Genomic DNA, 25,941 nt, shown 5'->3' with positions numbered 1-25,941 from the left:
CTAAATGAGTGTTGTCCAAACTGTGTGTCACCAAAATTATTTAGAAATGTCAAGAATCTCATGAATCTCATGAATCTCATCCCGTGTGCGTTCACCAAAATGTGCCATGGCACAAAAAAGGTTAGACAACACTGCTCTAGATTAAATCCATAAGCCTAACTCAATTTAATCACAAACGAGCTAAATAAATAGTTCATTAGTTTCCATCGCACAAAATTACCTTATTAAACAAAAGCCTGACAATAAACCACATTAAAGTAAATTAAAGTTCCAATCATAAATAAATAATTCAATTTTGTTCGCTACGTCTCTCCATTCAATTCCTTTTCTCCATTTAAAAATAAGAAATAAAATCAATTTAATTTCTCTTCGATGATTTTATTTTTTTATTCCACATTCACATTCATTATTATACTTTTCATATCCATATTGAACAATATTTTGAAAGAATTCTTTAATCATCTTGTGCATAAAGCCAAACCACACCTCATTTCTTGTGGTTTTTTTTTTTCATCTCATTTACCACGATCGACGAGAGTGAATCACGAAATATTAATAACATTATATTAAATTGCATCAATAATGATAATAATAAAGGCAATCATGAGAGCTAATTATGTCTAGCTGAATTAAAAACAAAATGATCTTATTTGAGTCAACGAGTCTCACACGATTTTGAGTATTTATACATTGTCAAATTGAAACCAGTTCAGTTCATCTAAATGAAGCAAATGTATTCATATGTGATGACTAGACACGTTTTTAATGTCATCTGTGTGATGTAAATTTAAGCTAATTTAATGTCACTGGATTCACGGCATTAAATTATTTGATTACAATCTTGACGAAATTTGATATCTTTAAGAAGAATGTTTACATGAAAAGGAGCAAATGTTTTGACAGTGAAGAATATTTTTGGTGATGATGGTGAAATATGCAAATTCAGTTTAAACAGATGATTGTTAAGAGTTTGCACAATTTTTGAGTTTTAAGGCAGATTCTGATGCATTTTCGGATTTGGTTTTTTGATTTTAGTATTATCAAATGAATTCAAATTCACAAAGTACTAACCTTGTGCCGCTATAGAGTTAGAACAATGTTCCAAAATGAGAAATGTAGAGCTTTTGATTGGATTCTGAATCTACACTATTGCAATCGACTCGAGTTATCTTCGAATAAAGATTCTCAACACCAAGGACAAGGATTCCAAATTCCGTTTTGGTTTCGGTCTCGCTTCCAGTTTCGGTCTCTATAATTCACCAAACCCGAGACTTCGATTCGACTAGAATCGGTTTCGTCCATTTTGAGTCGACCAGAAACAACTTAAGAAGTTGAAATCGACTCGAAGTAGATTGAAACAAATTAAGTCAATCCAAGTCGACTCGACTTGACTTCGAGCTCTGAATCCGAGTGTCAAGAACGTTTGTCACACCTTGTCATGCAATTGCAGTTTACTCACTACCTAGTCAAGATGTCAAAATCCATTACTTAGTAATTACTTAGTGTTAATCCTAGGAGACAATAAAAATGTTGACATGGTGTCGTGATGACATCAACGTACCACAAAGTACGATGATACATAGTATCATGTAGCATGTTTATTGTCTGTTTGGATCAATTAATGACATTCTCAACTGTCTTTTGGGTGGATTACAATTTAGGAATTACAATTTGTAATTCACTGAATCCTATAGTTGTGCTGAATAACTCTCAAAAATCCAAAAAGATCGACTCCTTCCTTACAATTAATTTTGTTAAGTCATTCAATATCAAAAAAGTATCACAATTCAAAGAATTCAGATGTTAAAATATTTATCCAGTCTATATTTTATACTCAAAACTTTTTAAAAATGTATTTCTTATACAGACAGGCTAATGACAAGATTTTAATAAAAATTCAATCTCAAATCTTCATTTTTTGTATGATTGAGTTAACAAACGGTCAATAAATTTGGCATTTATGGCATATGAAAATGAATTTTTAGAAGCTTTTTTTGACTAAAAAAATGTCATTTAGAATCAATCGAATAATTTTGATAAATAAAATATTAATTTTTCCACCGAAATACATTTCAATTTAGTTTATGATTATGAGTTAAAAATAAAAATGCAGGATTTGTTTTGTTATTTAAAAAAATTCTAAAAATAAAGTTGAATGACATTTTACAAATGCAGAAATGAAGTCAAATATCTTTCAAATTGTCTCACATTCTAAAATTAAAGCAATTTACAAACGAGAAATCATCACTTAATTTATAATTCCAATTTCAACATTTCAACATTTTTCATCGATCGCTCCCTAATAAAAATTCTAAAACTTCAAATGAAATTTCCATAAATAAAATTAATTTTTATTGAGAGATTAAAGTCATTTACTATGAGTGACAATAAAATTTTTATTGAAACTTGAGATGTCTATTAAATTCTAAAAAAAAAACATTAAATCTCTCTTAGTGGATAGCATGAGGAGGCTACTAAGCACAAGTTGTTGAATATTTAGCTTATAAGCATCTCATTTACGTTTATTGGGTAATTTTCTACCAGTTAATCTGTGTAAATGTTTTACTGAAAGGAATTTCGAAATTTAATATTTCTATGAAGCGTTTTGATGACTTTTAGAAATGGAAATTTTATTTGATGGCATGTGTCTAGTCTATTATCAAGCTTTTCAATCTAATCGACTCAATATTTCAACAGGGAACTTTCAAAATAATATATTCTAGAGCCTTAGTGACATATTGCTGATTGGCAGACGGAAGTATGTGATAGAACCAGCAGCAGACGTCATCTGACCTTCATTTGTGGCCATTAGTGATTGAAAGATTGAATTCTGTGATAGAACTAGCTTTTGGTGTCTTCTAATGGCCATTGGTGATTGGCAGACTAAAGCCAGCAACAGAGACAGAAGCCAGCAATAGAGACAGAAGCATTAAACGTCATCTGAGGGCGCTCATAGTTCACAATTGATCTGTGCACCCATCAAAGTCACTAAATTAGTCACAAATTCATCCTTGAGTCAAACACTTGCCACCAGAAATCAGCTGATGAACAGTTATAATAAAAAATTCGGACAAAATTATTTTATTAACACTAAATTTTAATTAAATGCACGACATGAGACGATAAGAAAAACCACAAAAAAATTCATTTTAATCCATAAAAAAGTTAATTTTAAACCAAAAAAACTCGTTTCTGAGAGTAATTAAATAAATTTTTTTTGTAGCTTCTTTTTGGATGAAAAATGTGTCTAAATTACACCTCATAACTGATTAGATTTTATATTATCTACAAGAACCTGTGTTTTTGCATTTTTGGAACTGATTTTGAGATGCTATCTAGTTTTATTGGAAGTTTTGCAAAAATACCAGAAAATTTTGATGCAAATCAGCTTTCTTTAGGTATGGAATATCTAGATAATCTCTGTAGATAGCTGTCGGAACCAGTATTTCTAAGGCTATACAACATAGATCTAGTTTCGATTAATATTATCTATTTAACAGTCGAAAATTAAGATTAAAGAATTTATTCGCCGCAGAAATCATTAAAACAAGATTTGAGATGATCTCGAAAATCTACATCTAATCCAAATACATTCCAAACCTCCGTCATAGAATAGTTCTCTACAACATTGTATCATAAACGGAATTTTCTAAATCGTTTCCTCACGATATTGCTTCTTTTAATCAAATTTATTGACCAAAGATTATTGAAATGTCTTGACCGGCGCCGGTGTGTTTAGCATTTAGTTGTAAGAAATTTGTCAAGATTCGGATTTGATTTTTTGAAAAACTATTTTTGAATTTAAATGAAGATGTTTGGACGGAATTTCTATATAATAAAAGGAAATATTTCTTCTCGGTCAGATTTTGTTTGCATTTTAAAACGATATCATCAAATTTTATGATATCGGTTCTCTTTTCTCTACCGAGTCTTAACGTTGGGACTCCATATCGCTATATTTATGATTAATATTTCTTGATAAAAACACCAATAAAAACCCGTATTACGTGAAAAAAGTGTGAATTATCAAAAATATTATGTTAATGGACTGTCGTTAAACCTTTAAGGGAATTACCAATATTAGATTTTCTGCTAATTGGGAGTTTATTTTGGACTAAAATATTTATAAATGGCTTTAGTTACGGAGATCATAATAATTAGCACATTATAAGAAGCTGTATTTATTGACTTAAGAAGATTGGTTAGAGATATTTTCGTTCTTCTTTGAATTGAGGACCGGATTTAATCTTTGGGATGATTTCATGTAATTTGTGCCACTTTTTTGAAGCTGTTTAATGAAAAATCAAGTAATTAAGCTTTGAAATGATTGAGAACAAGTTGAAAAACTTTCTGAAGTGGAGAATTTAGGGGAAAACAAGAAATTGAAAAATAAAGTTGATTTACCTTATCAAAATTCAAATCTAAAATATTCGTTACATATTAATAAATCAAAAAGTATAATAACCTTCCAAAAAGAAGTCAAAACTCATCAGTCCTACACCAATTTCAAATTCAACTAATTTGCCACCAACACACCAAAGCCAATAAGTCAATTTAAAATAATTTACATGACAAGTGATGACAAAAAGCAATTTGACGGCGCTAATAATATTTTTAAAATTAGTCACGGTTACTCAAAAAAGTAGTTCCACATAAAGCCACACGCCATTAATAATTCATCAAAAAAGGCACTGCACAGAAAAAAAATGATTTGATTTAATTTGATGGCTTGACTTCTTTAGATGTTTTGAATTGCTCTTAAAAGTTTTATAAATGAGACTGTCGACGATTTTGACGAAGTGAAGAGATTATTTTGAAAACAAAACTCGTTCCTGGAAATAACTTGAAAGGTGATCAAGCATTTTACGCGGCTACTGCTGTTTATGGTATCACTTACACTGTTGTTAATGATAGATTTTGGTAATGGACCAAAATACAATTTAAGTCGGTATCATGTAAGACACTTAATCAGTCTTTTACAGTTGTAATTGGAGGTGATTTAACTTTGTGATTGAATTTCCGTGTTTTAAAGATAATCGATGAAAATTGCTTAATCAATTTAGTTGAAATTGGGATTTTTTGATGCACTGGAGCTTAAGATTTTTCGATTATCAAGTTTCTTTAATAAATTAGTTTAATTTCTCATGCTGACACATGTGAACTTGGTATTGAGGATATCATTTTGTCTTAACGGTACTTAATGCTTAATTTAATGCATTTATATTTTGAGATTTTAAAATTATATGAGTCTGAAGGGCACAAGTTGGTCAATAGATCCATAACATGACATCATTCCAGTGTGACTCTTGCATGGTAGCCGAATTCGGCATCAAATCAGAGTCACGTCGTCCTCAGGTCAAATTTTCCATCGATTGACCGATTTGCTCAATTCTGGAAGTCCAGTATACACGATTTAAGTCTTTTAAATGCATACTAATGCTAATTACAGAGCGCATCTAACAATATATAGCTAATTTATAATTCAATTAAATTAGACAATATGTTTTAAACAAATTTTAATGAATTTATATTCTATGTTAATAAGCTATTGAGCTATAAATTATTAGAAATACATTTATTGAAGTTTCCTACTCATCTAACTAGCTATAAAAGTATTTTTTTATTTGCATTTCCTGTGAGTTGTTAATATTCATCCTACAATGAGCAATCTCTGTTAGAATTATTAATCAAATAGCAGCGTATTTGTGAGAGGGAATTAGCTATTGGATGAATCGAGATTCATTTAGATGTAGGTACATTTTAGATGCAATTTTAATGTCTGTTTGTGGATGTTCATAGATCTAGAGGAGTGATTGGCAATAAATGAGCAATATTGTGAAATAGCTGCTGACTACCTCAAACTACACAGCAAAATTCACATCCAAAAGTCGAAAATTTCCCCTAAAAACCATAAATTTCATTCTTAATCAGTTAAAAAAAATTAATTTCATAAGAAAACAATTTTCTTTTCATCTTCAACTTATTCTCAATATTAATCGCTTTTTAAATATTCTTTAAATGGATATATAAGAAATATGAAAGAATAAATTTCAATTTTTGCTTCAGATCGAATGCCAAACGAGTGGAAATAAGATTTCTTAAAGGCATCAATAAAACTTATTGCAACATAAATTTCATACATAAAAATATAAAGCCCTTCGTTTCGTTCCTTTCGTGCAATGTTGTATCTTAAAATATTTTTTTTCACACAATATCAATTTCACTGACTGAGGAAAATAAATTTTTCAAAAGCAATTAGTACGAAATTGAAGTAAAATTGAATGTGATTAAACAACCATTTTACAAGTGATTGACTTTGGCTTTACAGCTTGTACATCGCATTTTGTGCTGGATATCACGCCATTTGCTGTTTATTTGTGGTCTTGAGGGATGGGATCTTTATGATTTACATTTGAATTATTGAAGGCTGCACTTAGCAACAAAATATTAATCAACATTAATTTGAGAAATTGGTAAAAACTCAAATTGAAAGTTTTTAAGGATGCTTTGCATCTTTTGAGAAATTTTGCATCATTATTGTAGTTTGCTTCCTCAATTTTCGATAGTTTCACACCCTTTTTAAGACAATTTTGAACTTCGCTTCACTCTTTGACTCTCTGCATCTTTTATTTTAATCTTTGCATCTTTCAAAATACTCAATTGTAAACAAATCTTTAATTTTCAATTCTATAAAGCTTGTACACAACCAGACAAGTATTTATTCCTCTCAGTGAAAAGAAAATCGCATAAATTACGTAATCAGAATGTTGTGTAAATTGAGAATGAAAGTATTTACTTCAGAAAATAAGATACATCCATTGCATGAGATTAAAACAGCCACGATAAGTACAAAAATACAATTTTCTTCAAATTGTTCTTTAATAAAGTGAATGAACAGCAAGTTGAGATGAATTAAATTAATAATGAGAAAGAAACGTTCAATTTTCAACAGTATTACATGAAATTGTATGGTGTGTGCATATAATTGAGTGTTGCAGACAATTTTAAGCTGTTTGTTGACTGAAGAGTTCACAAAAAAATACTATTATATTTAATTGCCTGCAATTTCATGCTGTGTGAAGCTTTAACTGAATATATTTAATTAATAATGAATATTTTATGTCCAAAAAATTCACTACCGGCAAAATTTTCTTTCAAAATTCGTTTACATAATTAACCTGACACATAAATTTCTGTCTAGAATTCAAAAACGTAGTTCTTTTCATGAGAAAAGATCTATAATTTTTATCCACATGAAAACGGAATTTCTCAAATGGATTATCTAAAAATAAAAAAAAAATCCTAAATCCAGTTTCTGCTAAACTATTTTCGAGATGACGATGGCTTTTGTGGAATTAAAAATATTCTTTAGATGATCGCGATCAATATTAAATTTTACGGAACTCTTTTCGTTAAGGAGAAATCACGGTTGAGCAAAGTTCAGGTTCTGTGTGTCCTCAATATTTTGACATTTTGAATCTAGTCGCTAAGATGCCGCTTTGAAGATTAACAAAAATTAATGAAAATTGACGTCGATTGACTATAGACGAGTATCTGACGAAATTGATATTGGCAAAATTGATATTGAAATTGGAATTTGCAAAATGATGAGATCTTAATGGATTTATAATCGTTTGAGCTCAGAGCTTGAAGTTGACAGAGAAAGTTAGTATTGACTTCGAGCTCTGTATGAGGTTATTGATACTCTTGACATTCATAAACATTTTAAGAGTTCAGCATGCGTAGTAAACCTCTCCTTATCGCTAAGTTGACGAGTTAACTGCAAGGCGTGAAGTCAACTTAACGACACCGTCACGGCTGATTTTCAACTATTTTAAGACCGAAAAAATGCGATTTGCCGCAGTGTGCCGCTCAGGCTCGCGTTTAGATTGCAACTTTATCTGATTCCTTCAAGTCAAATAAATAGCAATTTATGTTACGTCCAACAATCTAAATTATGAATCATATAATTAAATTATTAATTATTGATCTGTTAAATATGTATCTGGGTAATTGAAATTGGCTTCCAATTTCAAATTTATTTACTTCTACTATAACTTATAGGTTAAGTTCAATATACACTGCTCAAGGATATACAACTAAATATAAAAATTTACAACTTCTCCGCCTTGAACCTTAAAACAAGAACAATTTCTACAATTTATTAGGAAATTGGACTTGCGGCGTACTAAATACAGTGCAACTCCTTAATGCCAGTTAATTGTGGCATTTACTCAAGTTCAAGAATCGCATAATAAATTCCAACTACAAAAAATACCCTCAAGAAGAGAAGTAAAGTCATCAGTGATAAGAATACATTACATTTTAAAGCACATAACAGTCATACTTCGTCCACACTCCAATAAATACATTCAAATAATCACGATCAATATTAATATTGCATTAACAATAAAAAAGTATAAAAAAGGCGTACGAACTTACTGTAAATTACAGAATATGATGATTACACTGATGATCACCCTCGATAAATTATGCATATAAACCATTTTTGTAACATTTTCTCTTACTTTAATTTTTTTATCTTCATCACATCATTTCGAGTATCAAAGTCTTGAAAATATTCAATTCTTTCATGCTTTAAACAACTCTCGCGATTGAAGATGAAGAAATGAGAGAGAATTTAATGAACATTCAATTATTTTTTATTGCATTTTTCTTCTGCTATTATTTTTGTCTTATCAATTTTCACTCATCGTATCCTTTCTCTCTTTCCTTCTCATCTTCTGGCTCTTTTTTTTTGCACTGAATTTATTTATTTTTTTAATTCTTTTTAAGATTCACTAGCTTTTTCACTGCATTAATGGTTGATAAACTGACTTGTTCGCTTGGAAATCACCTGTTCTTGTTGTTGGAACTGCTGGAAGATTTAAAGTTTAACTTTTTTAATGAAGTTTTGCATTTTTTAAGGTTAAGAATTTTAAAATTGACATAAAAAGTTGCTGGAAGGATTATCCTGGATCTAATTAGGTTGTATTATCAAACGGAGTCTGAATTCACTCATAAATCCATGCATCCATCCTTGTGTCGTCCAAAATTCAACCCTAACCTATCAACCTTAATCCAAAATTCCTTCAAAATGCACAAAACTTTTCATCCATAAATAAATAAATTCTTCTTATGCACTTTTTATGAATGTGTCCGGCATGTATTTTCATATTACAATCTTATTATAGCACATTGCTCATAACATAAAGAAGATCCTATCAAAAAAATGAAATCTTAAAACTTTCACAGCTCCAAACACCAAACGCGTGTTTAAAATCAATTAACTAAGAAGAAATTCCATCAACATTCGAAATTGATTAAAATTTATTCTGACATATTATTTCAATAATTAACATCATCTTTTATTATATTCTTAATTTGCTGCTTATTTTTGGAATTTGTGTAGATGTTGTCGTGGAAATGTATGAAGTGTTGATCAGAATGGTAGAGTGGATCAGGAAATAAATGAAGGAATTTATTTAATTAATTATCAGATTTTAATGATCCTGAATTTGATCAGTTTGAGGTTAATGACGGATATTATTCTAACTACATGTGTACTCTCCATTCCTTAGTAAATGCTTTATATTGGGGTTTTAAACTTAGTTAGGCCAATGAGTCAAGTTTTGATTGATCCTACTCAAGTCTAGGACGAATTTAAATGATCTGAACTGTCTTTGGGCAACAAAGATCAACTGTTATATTCACTTCCAGTTCCTTTGATTCGTACCAGATACCAGCGTTAGTCCAACACTTAATGAAGTACTTCAGTGCACTTAAAATTGTAACAATTCAAACCATGCATCAAGAATGCGCTCCATCCATCTCCAAAATCATGTCTCTCCAACTCAGTGCTCCTTATTCTTGTTCTTCACTTTTGTTCTTGTCTTGTTTTATTTTTAGTATGATCAATAACATGAGAAAAGAGGAATATATTTTGTGTTAAATTTTTTTTTCTTCAACGTTCTTCCATTCCACAATCTAAAATAATCATCTTCTCTTACGAACTGCTGCTACTCTACTCCTGTTGCAAATATTATTCTAAATACAGAAACCTTTTTTTTCGGACTTCTCTACGCTGTCTTTCGTATTTTTGATTAATTTATCTTGAACTCAATTAATTATAATGATCGGGTATAAAACGTATATGAAGAGCATTTTAGAAAAAAAAATATAATGAGAATCAAGATCGAAAATTGTATGATGAAATGATTCGCAGGGGATGAGCAAATTTTATGGTAAATTAACAGTTTTATGGTTAGAAAGTCTCAAGAATATAACATTTATCAATCAGTTGGAAAGATGTAATTATGTTCGATTCTGAGGAGTGATTTATATTATCGAAAATATTTTGACAAACAGAAAAACAATGGGAATCTTTGATTAATCAGGTAGTTAAGTTTTGGAATCTATAAATATTCAAGCAGCTTGTATCTACATGGAAAATTGTTTTGCACAAAACCTGAATTTTGAGTAAATGAAATTTGATGAGAATCGTTAAAATTATGATCATTATAAAGCCTGAATGACTTCATACAAATTTGTTTATTGCATAGCGGATTGAATTTGAGGTTATAATAGACATTGAGGATACAAATTTTAAATTTTAATGAATTTTAGAAGATCTTTTGCAGTTTTTACTGTTTTATTGCTAAGTTTTTTAGTTTATGATGTTGAAACTTACTTGGTAGACAATTAAAGCTTGTTAATTACTTGATAATTTTGAAAATAAAACTAAATTTGATGACATTAATTTAATTTTTATAAAAACTGCGAAAGGGGCGTGCAACTAAATTCAACTTATAAAATTCAAATAAATTTCAACGGTTACTCAATAAATTTCAATTTTGAATGATTTTTGCATAAAATGAACCAAAAATCTTCCCAAAAACCCACAAATTTATCATCCACAATCCTTCGCCATTCTCTCGTACATCATAAAAGAATCAGCATGTTTATAATTACTATTAATTTTCATCTATAATTTATTTTATGGCTTTATCGTCCCATAAAATTATCTATGATGCGATTTTAAATTTTAAATAAAAAATATATTTTGATCTAAAACGGATTAGATTTGATAGCCTCTGCCTTTTTTTATGATGAGATAATCAATAATTCAGACATGAAATTAATTTTTTATTGCTAATAAATTTTCAATATTCTCTTTTTGGTTGGGAGAAATCATGTATGTGTGTTTTTGTAGATTATTAACCCTTGTGAATATTGTCGAGATGTCTATTGTTTAATGATATCAAGTTAGCACCTCATAAGCAACATAAAAATGCTTATTCAGACGATTTCATGTGATTATCAGCTGAGAGTTAGTTAGTGTTAAGTTTTTTACGACTGTCATATGCTCGCCAATTTGACGTTTCGATCAGTTGGAGGTAAAATTTGTGGCGCTTTCGATTTTAGGCCGTGGAAACACTTTATTGTGCGTTAGATTGTCTGTTGCTGAGGATTGAATGACTGATCATTTAAATTAAATTGACGATTCTCATTTGCATTGCTGAGAGGAACATCAAGGGGTGTTAAATTGCGACAATTTGTTGTAATTGCAAATTTCCTAGCGGAACAATGCAGAGAACTGAATTTTTGGTTTAAAATGGGTCGATATTAGCCGTCACGGTGTCATCAGGCGAACTTTGTGTCTTACAGTTAATACAGCGAGGATGACTCTCAGATTCGTTCTATCAATATTTCACCTGAATCATAATCTTGTAGCTATCTTTCCGATTTTTCATGTTACAGTTCAAATTCCCGATCAGTTCCTTAATCCAACATTCCTCAGAGCTACAACTTCATCTTACTCCACTACATTTTGCACTTGAAGTATCTAACCGTCTGAAAAAGGACTAATTTACGAATGTCAGGGTTCTGATCGACGACGTTCAAGTCACAACACCAAATGTTAGTCAAATGCCTAACTACTAGTCGATTAATTGATCCGAAATCCGGCAACAAGTCACCTTGACTCTGGCATGGTGTCGAATTTTGTACCGATTAACCAACTATTTTAACCGACCATTATTCGAGTATGAAGCCCAAACCGCATCACATCAACACCAAACCGCATCAAGTTAACACCAATCCATACAATCTTCCATACCTTGCAGCCTATTGACATGTTCAACAAAAATCTTAATTAACATTTCATCGAATCGACAAGTAATCGATTACAGGACATACATAAATTCCTAACAATATATGAAGTTGTTCACATAAATCTTTAACTAAAATGTCCACCCATTTGTCAAATTTAAACCAGACCTCTCTCGCAGCCTTTCCCTCCTTATTTTCTCAATTTAATTTCAAATTTTTTTGTTCCTTTTCGCATATTAACCAAAAATAAAAAAATTGCTGAGAAAGAAAAGAGAAATCAAATCACATTCAGGCACAACGCAAGGAAGAGTACGCAAGCAAGCAGAATGAAGGAGAAAAAATAAAATTAAAATAACAAAAGAGCAGGGAGCTAATGAAAACACATGCAATGAAGGATAAAAACATCTTGTTAAAACATCAACAAGTAACATAATGAACACAAGATACAACACATAAAAAATAACAAAGAATTAATTTCATCTTAATATCAGACTGTCGAACAGAAAAAAAAATAAGAACCACTCACTTAAAATTCCATTTTCTTCCACAATGTGAAAATAAAATGTTAAAAATTAAGGCATGAAAGATGAGATAACAATTTTTTGTGAGTAGATAGAAATTTAAGGAAATTGGATGAGTTTGGAGATCGGGGATGATGAACTGCAATGAACGCATACCTCTATTTTATTGAAATTATAGCAAATATTTAAGGATTTCACATGAAATACACTAGGGATTGTAACAAAGGAAGTTAATTAAACGAAAAATTAACAGTTCAGAAATCAAGTTGAATTCCTTAAGAACCTAGTAAAATTTGGAAGATTTCTTTTTCTGCTGACACTTGTGAAGTATAAAATTTCATTGGAATTATTATCGGTTATTATTTAATTCAATTCGACTTCTGGTTGATACCTTAGATTTCATTGGAATATGTTGCACTTTCAGCTAGCTGACTTTGGGCTTCAAGCCTCCACCCTCCTATTAAACATTTAGCAATACTTCTTCCAATTTGATTCATCTTCAAGACTTGAAGGCTTTAAAGATGCGGATTCAAAATCAAAGTAAACCAAAGTAAAGTTCGGATTCAGCACTTTCTCTACAAATTCGGAAAAACTTCCCTATTTGATTGCACATCTAACTCAGGTTATGTTCGATTTTGTCCAAAAATGAATCTAAATAAATTTAAGCATTTACGTACCAAAATGGTTTAAATTGCAAAATTTAAACAAATAATTCTTAGGTTCAAATCCTTAAATGTTAATATGAAATGTAAAAGTTCCGTCTGTGAATAAATTTTTTGTCCCCACTAATTGGACAAACCACCAAATTTTTACTACCCCAAATCCACTATTAAATAATTTAATTTTCCGCACAATCAAATTTTATTTATTTATTTTTTTATAATTCCTGATATTCCACGATAAAATAAATAATAAAGCACATTATTAATGAAGCTAATGATTTTGATTTCTTCTTTTGAAACCATTATTGAGTATCAATATTTATGAGTGAAGTGGATACTGGTGAAAAATGGAAGGAGAGTGATGATGAAGATGAACAAAAAAAAATCTCGTTTTAATCGATTGTCTGATGAATTTAAGAGCTGAATGAATATCATTTATTTTATAGTTTCTTCTTTATCATGAAATGATAGTTAATACCGTGATAATCCGATTGAAATTAATTCAATAAATATTCCTATAAGGTGGTTTCCCTTGTGATCTATGTAATATCTAATGATACATAAGATGGAACCACTTGAGATTCTTATTTAAGAAGGTATTAAAATTCTTTTATCGATCAATTTATCAATTTCAGCGGGTTAAAGTAATTAAAATTGATTTTATTGGAGCATTTCACATTTTCTAACACAACAGATGCCTGCTAAGTATCTAAACTGTTTGTTTTTTTGAGGATTTTTATGATAATTTGGATGTTATTGTTCCGTATTGATAGGGCAACTATCAAATGGTTACAGAGGTTGAAGGCAAATTGAATTCGCAGTAGTTCGCTCGCTAAGAGCCGATTGAAATTTATATGAAATGTTATACTTCACAAGAATTAGCAGAAATAAAGTTACATGCAAATGTTACTCGGATTTTAGCGAATCAGAGCGAATTCGAGACGATTTCGCTCTTTGAATTTTTGACTATATTCATAGACACTTCAATGCCTCATACATCTTGGTAGCTACCTTGAACCGAAACCGCACAAGCCATGTAGTTCATGGCATTACCATACTATGCTTTAACATAATAATCGAACGATCCCTAATCGAATCGATCGGAAATCGTAATTTTATTCAGCTTTTTAATACAAAAAGTTAATACATCTTCCCTAATACATCAGATCACATGCAAATAATTTAAGAATCATCGCAAGGCACATCACCAGCCATACCAAAATACGCGTAAAACTAAAGTCAGCAATTCAATAAATTTCATTAATTTATTTTGCGTGAAAAATCGTCACTGGCAAGTGTGTGCAAAAAAAAAAAAAAATGCAACGAAAATCCAAGAGTCAAGTGAGAAAGTTAAATGCCATAAAGAAGGAATTTATTTATGCTTGCAGCCTTTATGCACTTGAAAAAATCGTTTTCTGTCCTAACTTTTTATGTCAATAAGATTCTTTGATGTGTATCACCTTAAGTACTTGATTGTTATTCACTATAGTCACTTAACAGTCAATTTTTTTTATTCACATTTACTGCTTATTAATTTGAAATTTCACTGTCCATTCAGCACGAACTATTTAAAATATTAAATTTGTCACTAAATTTTTTTTCTTGTAAATATCCGTAAAATTCATTATATCCATATCATGCACTAAAATCTACTAATTTTACTGTTTCATGTAAATTTATTTCAATAATAAAAATTATATTCACATTTCAGAGTTATTAGCTATGGACAACTTAATTCACGGACCGTCAAGAGCAAACTGAATGAAAATGTTGATTTTTTGTTTCGGTTGTTGAAGGCGCGCGAGTTTCAGGGGAGAGAATAAAATAAAAAAAATATAAAAAAAAAAGTAAAACAACCAACCAAGCACACATCATCTCGAAAACAGTAAGCTGATGTGTTGTTGAGAGAAACAAGCTGATTTATCCGTTAATATATATTAGATATGATTATTGAATAGGATTATCATAATTCATTATAAATGAAAATAGTCATTATGATGTCATGTGTATCGTTCTATTAGGAATTACTCTAGGAGATTAGCGACAATGTTGAATGGAAATTAGATTTAATCACGTGTGAGGTGAATTTTTGAAGGATTTACAAATGTTTCTAAATTTCACCATAATTGCTGTTGTATAGTTTTAAGTTTTTTTGAATTATAACGTAAAATTTAACAGATTTTCAATGTTTTGAAGCAATTTATGAGTAAAATTGAGAAGAAAGTATACCAAACTTAATTAAAAATTAGCAAACCTCATACAAAACAAATAAAATCATTCAAAAAATTTAACGGTTTTCAGTAATTCAAATTTCAAAACATCACAACAGTTCTTTTGAATTTGTACCGCTTCAAAAAACACAAAAATTAAATAGATCAACAATTCTGCCTTATTTCTCAAAATTAAGGCACATCAATGCAAATAAAAAGCTCACATTCAACAGAAAGAGACAGAACGATGTTAAGTCTGCACAACAATCATGCAGAAAACAAGAAAATCAACAAAATAAACATCACAAAGGATCAATGATGCTTTCTCAACATAATATTGTTGTCATACAACATAAATAATGTCCATAGGCTGTTAGAGAAGATGAGTAGCAGACACAACATTCGAAAAAAGCAATAAAAAGTAATTCCAATTAATTAGCAAAACAACATTCGAATGTATGAATGCATTGATTTATGAATTTGATGAATACACAACATAATTTTGATTTATGATTCAACAAACATTATTCTCTATAATGTGAAATTGTTTTGTGTATTCCAATTCCTATATATGGTATGCTATGATTGAGAATCATTTTCATGACGATTTTCCCATTTTTTGTTGTTGTTGAAAATTTAATGCATCACATAAGTCATAAAGTTATGATTAAATTGAATTATTTTACGATTGCTTAACGCATTGCTATGATACAGCCAGCGGAAGCAACAAAAAAATAACATATAAATCTGTAAATCACAAAAAAATAAAGAACCAATTAGCTTAATGAAATCGAAAAGGATTTAAAGGGGGTCATACACAAAAAATTGTTGTTGTTTCCATGTCATATTTATAACGATACTTTTAATCCACATTAACGATGACAGGAAATTATATTTTCACCCTAATTTTTTGTACTCATCCTGGCATTAATGCTCAATGTCAATGTTAATAAATAAAAAAAATTAATTATTTAATGTTTATGATGATAATTATGTGCGGATATTGAACTTTTGGTGCTGTGAATTTAATCAGGATGTTGGCGATTGTAATGAATAATTTAATACGCGGATATTGAAGGTTTGAACGGTCTAAGAGTTAAGCGCAATGCTTAAGATTTACATAAAATTTAAGATTCATTTTAAAAATGTTTAAGAACCATATAAATGCTTTAAATTATGAATAATTTGTATTGTTTTATAATCGGGAATAAAATTTGTAAGGTTTTGCAATTGAAAATATTCTTTGAGGAATTTTATTTGAATTTCAAATAACCGTTAAATTTGTCTCACTTATGTGTCGTCCACATGAATTTGCTGGATCTTTTTATGTTGCACAACTATTAAGAAACAAGGTCTAAATTCTGCATTTCTCCATTTTTTTTTATTTCTTTGCTTTTTAAAAGTAAATCTCAAATGAACAATCTTAAGAAATATTTTTTTTAAACGATTAAATCAATTTTTCGCACTTTTCAAAAGAAATTAATTATATCCTATGACTTATGTCGTAACTCTTTGTATCTCTTTTTCATCTTCTTGGAATATAAAAAAATATGATATCTTCATTCATTTCATTTCTTATTTATCTATCAACATTATTAGAAAAAGAACTTAGTTAATGAAATAGTAAATGTAAAGTTAAGCGCTGTCAATTCAGTCAGAGTCGTCCGATATATCAACTCGTAAAGGTTCAGCCGCCGTCGTACCATGTCTTGTATTATCTTGAGATATTAATATAGAAGATTGTGGACTTATTTGAACAATTTCAGGATCACTAACTGAAAGTGGTGGTGAGTCAAAGGTATCTCGACTGCTTGAACTATCTGAATCATCTTCGATACGCCTAAGAAGTTCTTGATAATTTACAAAGGAACGTTGACTGTTTCGGACTGTTAGTGGTGGCGGTGAATAAAAAGGAATTCGTCGTCGTCTTGAGCGTGGCTGAGGAGGTTCTTCATTGTTATTGTCTGAATGTGTTAGTGCTGAACGTTGTGGACGTGGAATATGTCTGATTCTTGACAATCCATTTCTTTGTCCATTACGTATTTCTCGTGAATTTGGCGGGTTGCGTGGTTCTATTATACTTGAATTATGCTGACTGCGGGTGCGACTTGATATTGGCGCATTAATTCGACTGTTAATATCACCACCACGAATTGTCATATTTTGTGGTCTTAAATGAGGAGGTGGTTCATTTTGATTAATTTGTAAATTTCTCGACCGAATGCGAGTTGATGCAATTGGATTAACTTGTGGATTTTCGACTCGTCGAGAAATGCGAGGAATTCGTGATAATTGTGATACTGGAATTCTCGATCCTACATTTGATGACGTAGATGCTTGAGGAACAGATCTGTTTGATTGGGATGTTGATGGACCAGGCTCATTCTCTGTATTATTTGGATTCATTCGAGCACGGCGACTGTTTGTGATAAATTGGACGAAATTGGCTGAAATGAAGAAGTAATAATTAAAGTTATAAGATCCAGTGACAAAATTATATGTTTACATACCAACTTCCTCGTCAGAATCATTTTCACTAGCTAAGCTAGTACGACAGACAGGACATGATGCATTGTTACGCAGCCATGGGAAAATGCATTTTTCATGGAAAAAATGATTACATAGCAACTTCCGAACTTCGTTTTCATTGACCTGATAATCTTCAAAACAGATTGCGCACTGTAATTGAGCTTCTACTTGTGCTGCTGTGATTGTTGCTAATGGAATTTCATTCAATTGCTCATCAGTCATTGCTGGTTGACGTTCTGATGTAAACAGTGAATTCATTATGTCATCTATAGCTACGGAAAGGAAGCGATTTGCTTCACCTTGCCTTGTATTAAATATAATCCTAAAATTCTGATCATTTCGATTGCCTTCGCGATTACCACCCGTACCAATAACTATATTTGAAATATGAGGTGATCGACTACGTGACGTCGATGGCAGACGATTATTTGCTTGCTCGGTACGATCAGTTCGATTACGTCGAGCTCGATTTCTACTTCTTGCATCTTCTTCATTTGATTCATTAAAGGCATCATACAAAATATAGCGTAGAGGTGATGGTGGAGCCGGAAAGAATGGTATATTTGGATTAAAATCATCAGTAACTTCTTCAATAAATCCCTGACGACACCGTGGACATTCAAATATCTGCAATAATTTCATAGATTTGTGTAAAGATTAAAATTTCTTATTGAATAATTTCAAAACTTACTGAATTATGCGATTTCAACCATCGATGTGTACACTGATGGCAATAAAACCAACGAGGATCGGCATATGAACGTGTCGAAGACATTTTCACTTGCTTAAAGTTGCCAAATACTTATTAAATATATAAAAATAATAAAGAAAATCAAATAATTTCTTTGCAATTTTTAGGGCAATTCTTGAGAAAAGTAAACTTTGCTAAAAACGCTTTTAATTTTTCCCTAACTTGTATTTTTGAATTTTTTGAATCTCAACGGTTTTTGAATGATTTTAAAAAATCACTCTTTCCATCAATTAAATATAGACTTATACCTAGCTTTAATGCTCAGTATGTGATTGCATATTGCATCAAAATGTTTCATATGAGTTCCGTCAGTTAAAAGTTTACCAAAAAATTAAAAGTTTACCAAAAAATTAAAAGTTTCAAAAATCATTTTGAGATTTGCTCTAAATAACAACAACCTCTATAATTTCACAATATTTTCAACAGATTACACTGAACAAATTTGTTATTGTCCAATAAAATTATTAATTCCAATAGAAGTAAGCAGTTTTCATAGCTAATTTGGTAAAATCCACATCTATAAAACTCATATTCTTCTGATATTATTAAAGATATTAAGCTAAATATGATTTAGAAGCTATTTTTACCGGTTTTTTAATTGAAATATTTTTCTGTGGATCAAAACAGTTTGAGAATCACAGGAACAGCACACAAAAAGTAAACAAAACTATTCTAACAGTCACTTATTATTAATTACAATAGAAATACATCAAATATGGATGAAAATTGCAAAACAGTCTTTGTGCTTGATCACACACCTTATTTTGGAATTAGCAATGAAGAGCCATTCTATTTGGATTTAAGAGGATCAGCCCGAGTTCCTGTAAAGAAGAGTATGTGGACAAATGCCATCGAAAGCTCAGTAGAATACTGCCGAATTGTATGGGATCTCTTTCCTAATAATAAACTCATTAGGTTCATCATTTCTGACAAAGCAGCACATATAGTAAATACATGGGATCCTCATACACAAAATATGAATCACATAAGGTAAGGTACAGTAAATTTTAGTTTTCACTTAATTTAATAAATAATCCTTTAATCCAGCAATGCGATGATAATGGTTGGAGGTCCACGAAATATGCAACAGACATCAGATTACACAGTTATTCATGGACTAAGAGCTGCTATTGAGGCATTGGCAGAATCAACAGAATTTCAAAAAGAATATATGCAGAAGCATGAGACAAAAAGGGTTTCAAATCGTGGACGAGTTATAGTTTGTACAAGTGCTAGAGACATGCCAAGCATGTATAGTTTGGAAAGTATATTTCATCAAGTTTTAATTCAACAAAATGCGATTTCAAGCAAAAATGATCAACTTTTAAATATTGACTTTTGTCATCTTCTGATTATCAATCTTTATCCAGCAAATATTGAGTCATTTGTAACTAGTCGTGGACTTATAGAGATAAGTCCAAATCTAAGATCAGAAATTCATTCATGTCCTGCAGGAAAGCTTTCAAAATTACTTATGGGTTTGATTTTAAAACATTACAATCTTGCATCGACAACAGTCACAAATATTCCAATGAAAGAGGAACAAAATTCTAGTTCCAGTGCGAATTATGATGTTGAAATATTTCACGAATCTAGAACTCATAGTGTATTTCTTGGCTCTGAACTTCCACGAAGCATTAAAGAAGGATTTGAATATGAAACTGTGACCTTAAAATGGTGTACACCTAGGTCTGGAGCCTCAGAAATGCAACATTGTGTTGTACAGAATCGAATAACACCTGTTGATGTTACATCACGTCCAAGTTCTTGCTTAATCAATTTCTTACTTAGTGGACGGTCTGTTTTATTGGAAATGCCGAGAAAATCTGGTGGAAAAATTACAAGTCATTTACTGTCTGCTCATGGCGGTGAAATATTCATTCATTCGCTAAATACATCCAGGACTGTTCTTGAGGATGCTCCGTCAATTTCTGAAGGCGTTGGTGGCAAAATTGTTAATTATAGGTATGGCCTCTGATCTTTTTAATTCCATTCATGACTTAATATTTGATTGTTCATTCCAGAATTCCTGACTTTGTTCAAACAATCGTTCAGCAACGTTTAGTTCCACTAAAAATGAAATATCCAGACGAAAATTTGCTAAAAGTTAGGGCAAGAGTAGCAAAACTAACAAAATATTGGCCATTAACATTTAATTCTACAGTCGTCTTCAATATTAGACAATATCTTGAGACAATTCTCATTGTAACAGCAAAAGAAGATTTAACTGAAGATGAAGTGATTGCATGTCAACAGTGCCTTTATCAACTTGTTGGTGTTGAATCGCGTCACGAAATGATTCTTAACAATCAACGAATCAAAGGAAATAAGAAAGATGATCAATATAGACTTATGTGGAATGAATTAGAAGTTATTGTTGGATTAAATGGAAAGTCAGCTGGTCATAAAGCAATTTTACAGTGTATCCGAAAAGTCCGTAGCGCTCAAACACCTGAAACAAGTGAGAAAGTTGATGTTGATTCTGGTCTTGGTGGATTGAGGAAAATGCTGGATGTTAATGAGTCCTCGTCATCAATGAGTGTCTTAAGATCATCAGTTGATTCTCCGCTATCGCCAACACCACTTGAAAGACATAAAGGTCTAAAAAGTCGGCAAACATTATCATTGTATGACATTATGATGGCTAAGGAACAAGCAATTGCCACAAAGAGAATTGATTTTAGTGGTAGATTGGCCACTCCGGCAGGACAAGTAGCCGTTCTTTATCCACATTTATTAGCTAAGGAAGCACAAGGAGAAGTTAAAACGTAAAATTTTGTAATTTTTAAAGGAACAAGAATAAATGATAAAATTAATTGATTAATTTGCTGTGTAAAATTTAATCACAAATCAGTGAAAAGTCATCAACAAAGTTAGTCATATAGTCACACTATGAAGGAAACTCAAAAATTCATAGACATGCTGCACAAATGTCAAGAATGTCAAGTTTATTCACATTTACAATTCTTTGTTTATATTTCGATTATTGATATTTATTCATATAGGTTTATAATAACAACTAGACAGCAAACAGGCACTGAAAAATACACAATTGTCGTTAAATCACATTCACCTTTTATTTTTATGAATCACAATTTTTCGGTACTTAAAAACAAGCTTTTTATTCGACATTTCTTATTATCTTGCAGGATTAAAGGCACAAGTTTAGCTGCAATGATCAGCAAAGCACAACTTTTCGAGTGATTTTATGTGCACAGAATCTTCTAATATGAACTTCTTCATTTTCTTCAATTTGATGGTCATATCGAAAATCGTCTTCTGTAATTAATGCCGCATTGATTGAATTAGCCTTTTCGGTTGTAGATTTTGGAACAAAGACTAATTCGGGTTCGTCAATGTAGAACTCTTCATATCCTGAGTCATCGTGATTAATTAAGTTGTCTTTAATGTCCTTAAGGATGCTTGCTGTAAATAATGTTATGTTTACATCCTTAAATCACTTAGAAAGTTATTTCTTACCACTCAAAACCAAACCAAAGTAACAAACAATAAGACTCACTGCATAAAACTTCATTTTCACAAATATTGAACTATTCTCGATGTAAACGGAATAAATCTCAAAAGGCGACTGAACAAAAATCAACAATTAGTGAACTGGAGATTAATTGTTGATTGTTGTCAACGAAACTTACACATAATACAGTTTATTAATACATTTAATTAATTCATTACATTTTTTTAAGAATTTTTGGACATGTACACGTGGAAATATTGGTTTTAACGGTTTTTTTGGAAATTTAAATTTTTGAAAAATTTAACGTTTTTCAAAAATTTGAATTACAAGAAGATTTCAAATTTTTGAAGACATTTGAATTTTTGATTTTTTTAAAGCCGTTATAAATTTGAATTTTTCAAAGCCGTTAAAATTTAAAAAAAAATTGAATAAATTCACAGATGATATCCACAAACAAATGACAACGTGCTACAATATAATACAATCAAGATAAAACAAAAATGAAAAGTGAAGAAAATGTGCAGCATACAGAATGTAAATAAGTTAGAAAGGTAAACGAAGCGCAAAAATTGTGTTAAATTTTCTTCTTCGACAACTTCACAACATTTCTTCCGATTTTTCAGCAGCAGCTTGTCATCAGTCTACATTCTGACATCAAAGAACACAGAAATAAGTTAAAAATGTGGAAAATAATTTTATTAGTGCTGCATCTTATCAGCAAAAGTTTAACAATGATGCAAGACTTTACACTGGATATAAACGACATTCTAAATGAAAATTTAATGCCTGCATCATTAATGTTGATTGAAGAACGAGACAATAATGAATGGAAAAATTTATCATCACAAAAACTGGACGATGAATTTCAATGCATAACAAAAGAGAAAATCAAAGATGATGGAAGCTTTCCGACAGCTTTAGACTCGATGCTTTATCATCGTAAAATGATAAATGAGTTCCTGTGTAGTAAATTTGTGGCTGAGAAGATACTTGAAAATATCAAGCCAAAAACAATGTTTAAGAGACGAATGGGACTTATGGACAGCCCCGATGAGCTTGAGAAGAATAATTCATTGGTGGATGATGGAGTTGTTAGGGAACGAATGCTGTTTGATGAAGGATCTTATCAATATAAGAATTGGCTGGCCAAGTAAAAATTCTAAAATTTAACGGCTTTTATGAATTCAAAAAATAACGGTTTTCAAAAATTTAAATTTGAATTTTTGAAAACCGTTAATTTTTAATTTTATCCGAATTAACAATTCATTGGCCCAATCAATCAATAATCACTTAAATGTGTCAAATTCATTCATTATTTACGTCTAGGACGACCACATTGAATGACATATATCGAACCATGGGAATAAGTCGAAACTTTGATGAAAATAATCAAACTCCAGTTGATAGACACTTAAATATTCGAAATGAACAATATATTGATGACAATGAGGATGAGTATGAGGAAGGAGAAGTAAATGGATATATGGTGCAGCGACCTCTTATTAACAGTGCCATTGTCCCAAATGTGAGTTAATGTCGTTAACTAGATTATCATGCATGAAGATGAATAAACGAGTTTCATTTTTTGTAGCCGAATATTAATGCTCTGAATGCTATAAATGCAAACGAAAAGACTGGTAAGATTTTCATTTCTGTTGCTGAAAATTTTCAATTTTTTTCTTTCTTCCCAAAGATTATATTTTATTGAAAATTATTTCATTTCTCTCTTGGTAGAAGGGCTTGGAAGTTTTGGAACTTTACGTGTACCTCCTCCCTATCCCCCTCATTTCCCTCCTCCTAATGAGTTTGAAGGTATATCAAGTTTATCGAAGGGTTTGTCAAAATTATTAAATTATTAAGTAGATTCTAGAATATCCATGTGCTAGATGCACCTGTTGAGAATCACATGCACTACTTAGAGCAGTTTGTGGTGGTTTAGTAGCTGAAATTGTTAATTATTAACTAGAAGGTTGTAACTATATCGTTGAATATTAATAAGTTGTGCCTATTTTAAAACAGAATGACCTTTTTAACAAGAACGTGCTTGAAGGTTTGCAAAACTGTGTTCATTTCAAGCATTAATGCATTTTTCGATGTTCATATCTACTATAAACCCAATGAATTATTCTAATCCCACTTATAGTTTTCACTGCTTTAAATACCTTAATAAAGAACTATTTATACTTACCAAATTCTCATACTTCCAGGATATCAATATGGACCACCTCCGTCAGCACCTCAACAAGAGACTTATTCACACTCAAATTACTATCCAGCACCAACATACATGGGAGGCCATGAAATGAAGACAGTGAATCTAAAAGACATCTTTGAAATAGCACTAACTACCCTGGCATTTCTATCGTTTGGGATGTTTATTGTCCAAGTCATAATATGCATAACTATGGCTAAAAATAATGACATGATGTTGCCAATGGAAGTGACTGCTGATGGTGGTGAAGCTGAAGCAGCTGAATTGGAAGTTCGAGTAAAGAGATCTGTTGATCATTATGATCCAAATATACAGCAAGTCAATGAGATATCGAGACGTGCACTTCGATCTTTTGAAGCCTTTTTAGTCGCAAAGCATGATAACGGGCAGTGCTTAAAAAAGTATATCTGCGAAAATAACAAATTTTCGAGAAAAACAGTCGACCTTCAAAAATATTTAATTCCAATATTAGGACTCGGATTAAGTTGGGTTTCAAATAAGATAACAAATCAACCAATCACAGCAAATTTAGACAATTTGCAGGCATCAATTATTGGCCTAGGTAATGGAAGTTGTACGCGTTTCAAATGTGATATTAAATTTTTGAATCACATGAGAAAGTAACAAGTTCAGTGTACAATAGCGCGACTCACTTATCAAATTTTTGCATTATTTATATTCTGTACGATTAAGCGAATTTAAATTTCTTTTAATGGTATATACTGTAGAGTAAGATATTTATTGATTATTAGGTTTATAGAATTGTTGTGAATTAAATAGGATAAGAATTACTAAAATTACTATTTTGGGATCCAAAATTATTGAAAACGGTCATTAAAATTTCAAATATTGTTTGCTGTTGTACAGTTTTGGGGCGTGTTGAAACTGTTGAATGGTTTTGAATTTTAAAAGGCCGTTAATATTGTTTTAAGTTCAAAATTTCATTACTTATGAGATGAATTTAAATTTTTGCTAGAATTGCTGAACAATCTAAAAGATATATAGATTGTTCACTAGATAGATTGAAATAGATTGCTGAACAATCTAAAAATTTTTAATAATTCCATGCTTATTAAATAAAATATTAATAAATTTAGATTTCTAATTTGATAAACCTATAAATGAACATGCAACTTATTATCATGCAACCTACAATAATATCTGAAATTTCACAAATTATAAATTCAAAATTCAATTTTATGACGTAAATTTAAATTAATTTATTAATTTTTTTGGTAATAATTTATCTTTTTTCAGTTCGTAAATAACGTTTTCATATTGATCCTTATAATTGCTATGAATAAAATTCAATATTACAATTGTTTTTTTCCTTACATTAATTAAATTTTTCTTTTTTCTCTGAATCATTAAATCACAAAAATTTCTTAAATACACTTTAAATATTTTATTACGAAACATTTTCTAAAACTAATCATTAAACTGATTATCGATTGTTTTCTTTTACCATTA

General features: G+C 30.5%; 4 protein-coding genes across 7 annotated transcripts in view; 2 read left to right on the top strand and 2 right to left on the bottom strand.

The window, feature by feature from the left end:
* Wnt2 (Wnt oncogene analog 2) overlaps nt 1-15,024 on the bottom strand; it is a 34,158-nt gene extending 19,134 nt beyond the window's left edge. For 2 of the 4 annotated variants that reach the window (XM_070640735.1, XM_070640738.1), the window contains exons 1-2: nt 14,755-15,024; nt 8,443-8,878 (exon numbers count right to left, since the gene is read on the bottom strand). In XM_070640735.1, coding sequence (XP_070496836.1) covers nt 8,443-8,507 — 65 coding nt within the window. In that variant the 5' untranslated portion in view covers nt 8,508-8,878; nt 14,755-15,024. Of the gene's footprint in view, nt 1-8,442; nt 8,879-14,511; nt 14,535-14,754 lie in introns of those variants that run through there. The other 2 variants (XM_070640736.1, XM_070640737.1) reach the window with 2 other exon arrangements.
* Nucleotides 15,025-16,888: 1,864 nt separating this feature from the next.
* Nucleotides 16,889-18,891, bottom strand: LOC139090877 (E3 ubiquitin-protein ligase Iruka-like). The gene is made up of 3 exons (XM_070640733.1): nt 18,725-18,891; nt 18,015-18,660; nt 16,889-17,951 (listed from the first exon to the last, which is right to left on the bottom strand). The coding sequence occupies exons 1-3, from the start codon at nt 18,806-18,808 to the stop codon at nt 17,155-17,157; spliced, it is 1,527 nt and encodes a 508-aa protein (XP_070496834.1). The 5' UTR covers nt 18,809-18,891; the 3' UTR covers nt 16,889-17,154.
* A 517-nt stretch (nt 18,892-19,408) lies between these two features.
* asun (integrator complex subunit 13 asun) lies at nt 19,409-21,573 on the top strand. Its single transcript, XM_070640731.1, has 3 exons — nt 19,409-19,774; nt 19,832-20,749; nt 20,809-21,573. The coding sequence occupies exons 1-3, from the start codon at nt 19,500-19,502 to the stop codon at nt 21,554-21,556; spliced, it is 1,941 nt and encodes a 646-aa protein (XP_070496832.1). The 5' UTR covers nt 19,409-19,499; the 3' UTR covers nt 21,557-21,573.
* Nucleotides 21,574-23,185: 1,612 nt separating this feature from the next.
* Nucleotides 23,186-25,739, top strand: LOC139090888 (uncharacterized). The gene is made up of 4 exons (XM_070640751.1): nt 23,186-23,409; nt 23,586-23,626; nt 24,467-25,033; nt 25,729-25,739. The coding sequence occupies exons 1-4, from the start codon at nt 23,186-23,188 to the stop codon at nt 25,737-25,739; spliced, it is 843 nt and encodes a 280-aa protein (XP_070496852.1).
* The last annotated feature ends 202 nt before the right edge of the window (nt 25,740-25,941 follow it).

This window comes from Chironomus tepperi, unplaced genomic scaffold, assembly GCF_022539635.2.
Source record: "Chironomus tepperi strain 1889 unplaced genomic scaffold, CSIRO-AGI_Ctep_v1 contig_221, whole genome shotgun sequence".
NCBI lineage: Eukaryota > Metazoa > Arthropoda > Insecta > Diptera > Chironomidae > Chironomus > Chironomus tepperi.
This window is presented reverse-complemented; position numbering and strand designations above follow the sequence as displayed.

Bases quoted from the DNA above. Each gene is read 5' to 3' on its own strand.
- LOC139090877 (XM_070640733.1), bottom strand. From the start codon at position 18,808: ATGTCTTCGACACGTTCATATGCCGATCCTCGTTGGTTTTATTGCCAT. The intron at 18,661-18,724 runs GTAAGTTTTGAA...AAATTATTGCAG, and splicing joins GGTTGAAATCGCATAATTCA to ATATTTGAATGTCCACGGTG. The intron at 17,952-18,014 runs GTATGTAAACAT...TCTTCATTTCAG, and splicing joins TGATTCTGACGAGGAAGTTG to CCAATTTCGTCCAATTTATC.
- asun (XM_070640731.1), top strand. From the start codon at position 19,500: ATGGATGAAAATTGCAAAACAGTCTTTGTGCTTGATCACACACCTTAT. The intron at 19,775-19,831 runs GTAAGGTACAGT...CCTTTAATCCAG, and splicing joins CAAAATATGAATCACATAAG to CAATGCGATGATAATGGTTG. The intron at 20,750-20,808 runs GTATGGCCTCTG...TGTTCATTCCAG, and splicing joins GGCAAAATTGTTAATTATAG to AATTCCTGACTTTGTTCAAA.
- LOC139090888 (XM_070640751.1), top strand. From the start codon at position 23,186: ATGCTTTATCATCGTAAAATGATAAATGAGTTCCTGTGTAGTAAATTT. The intron at 23,410-23,585 runs GTAAAAATTCTA...ATTTACGTCTAG, and splicing joins TATAAGAATTGGCTGGCCAA to GACGACCACATTGAATGACA. The intron at 23,627-24,466 runs GTCGAAACTTTG...TCATACTTCCAG, and splicing joins ATATCGAACCATGGGAATAA to GATATCAATATGGACCACCT.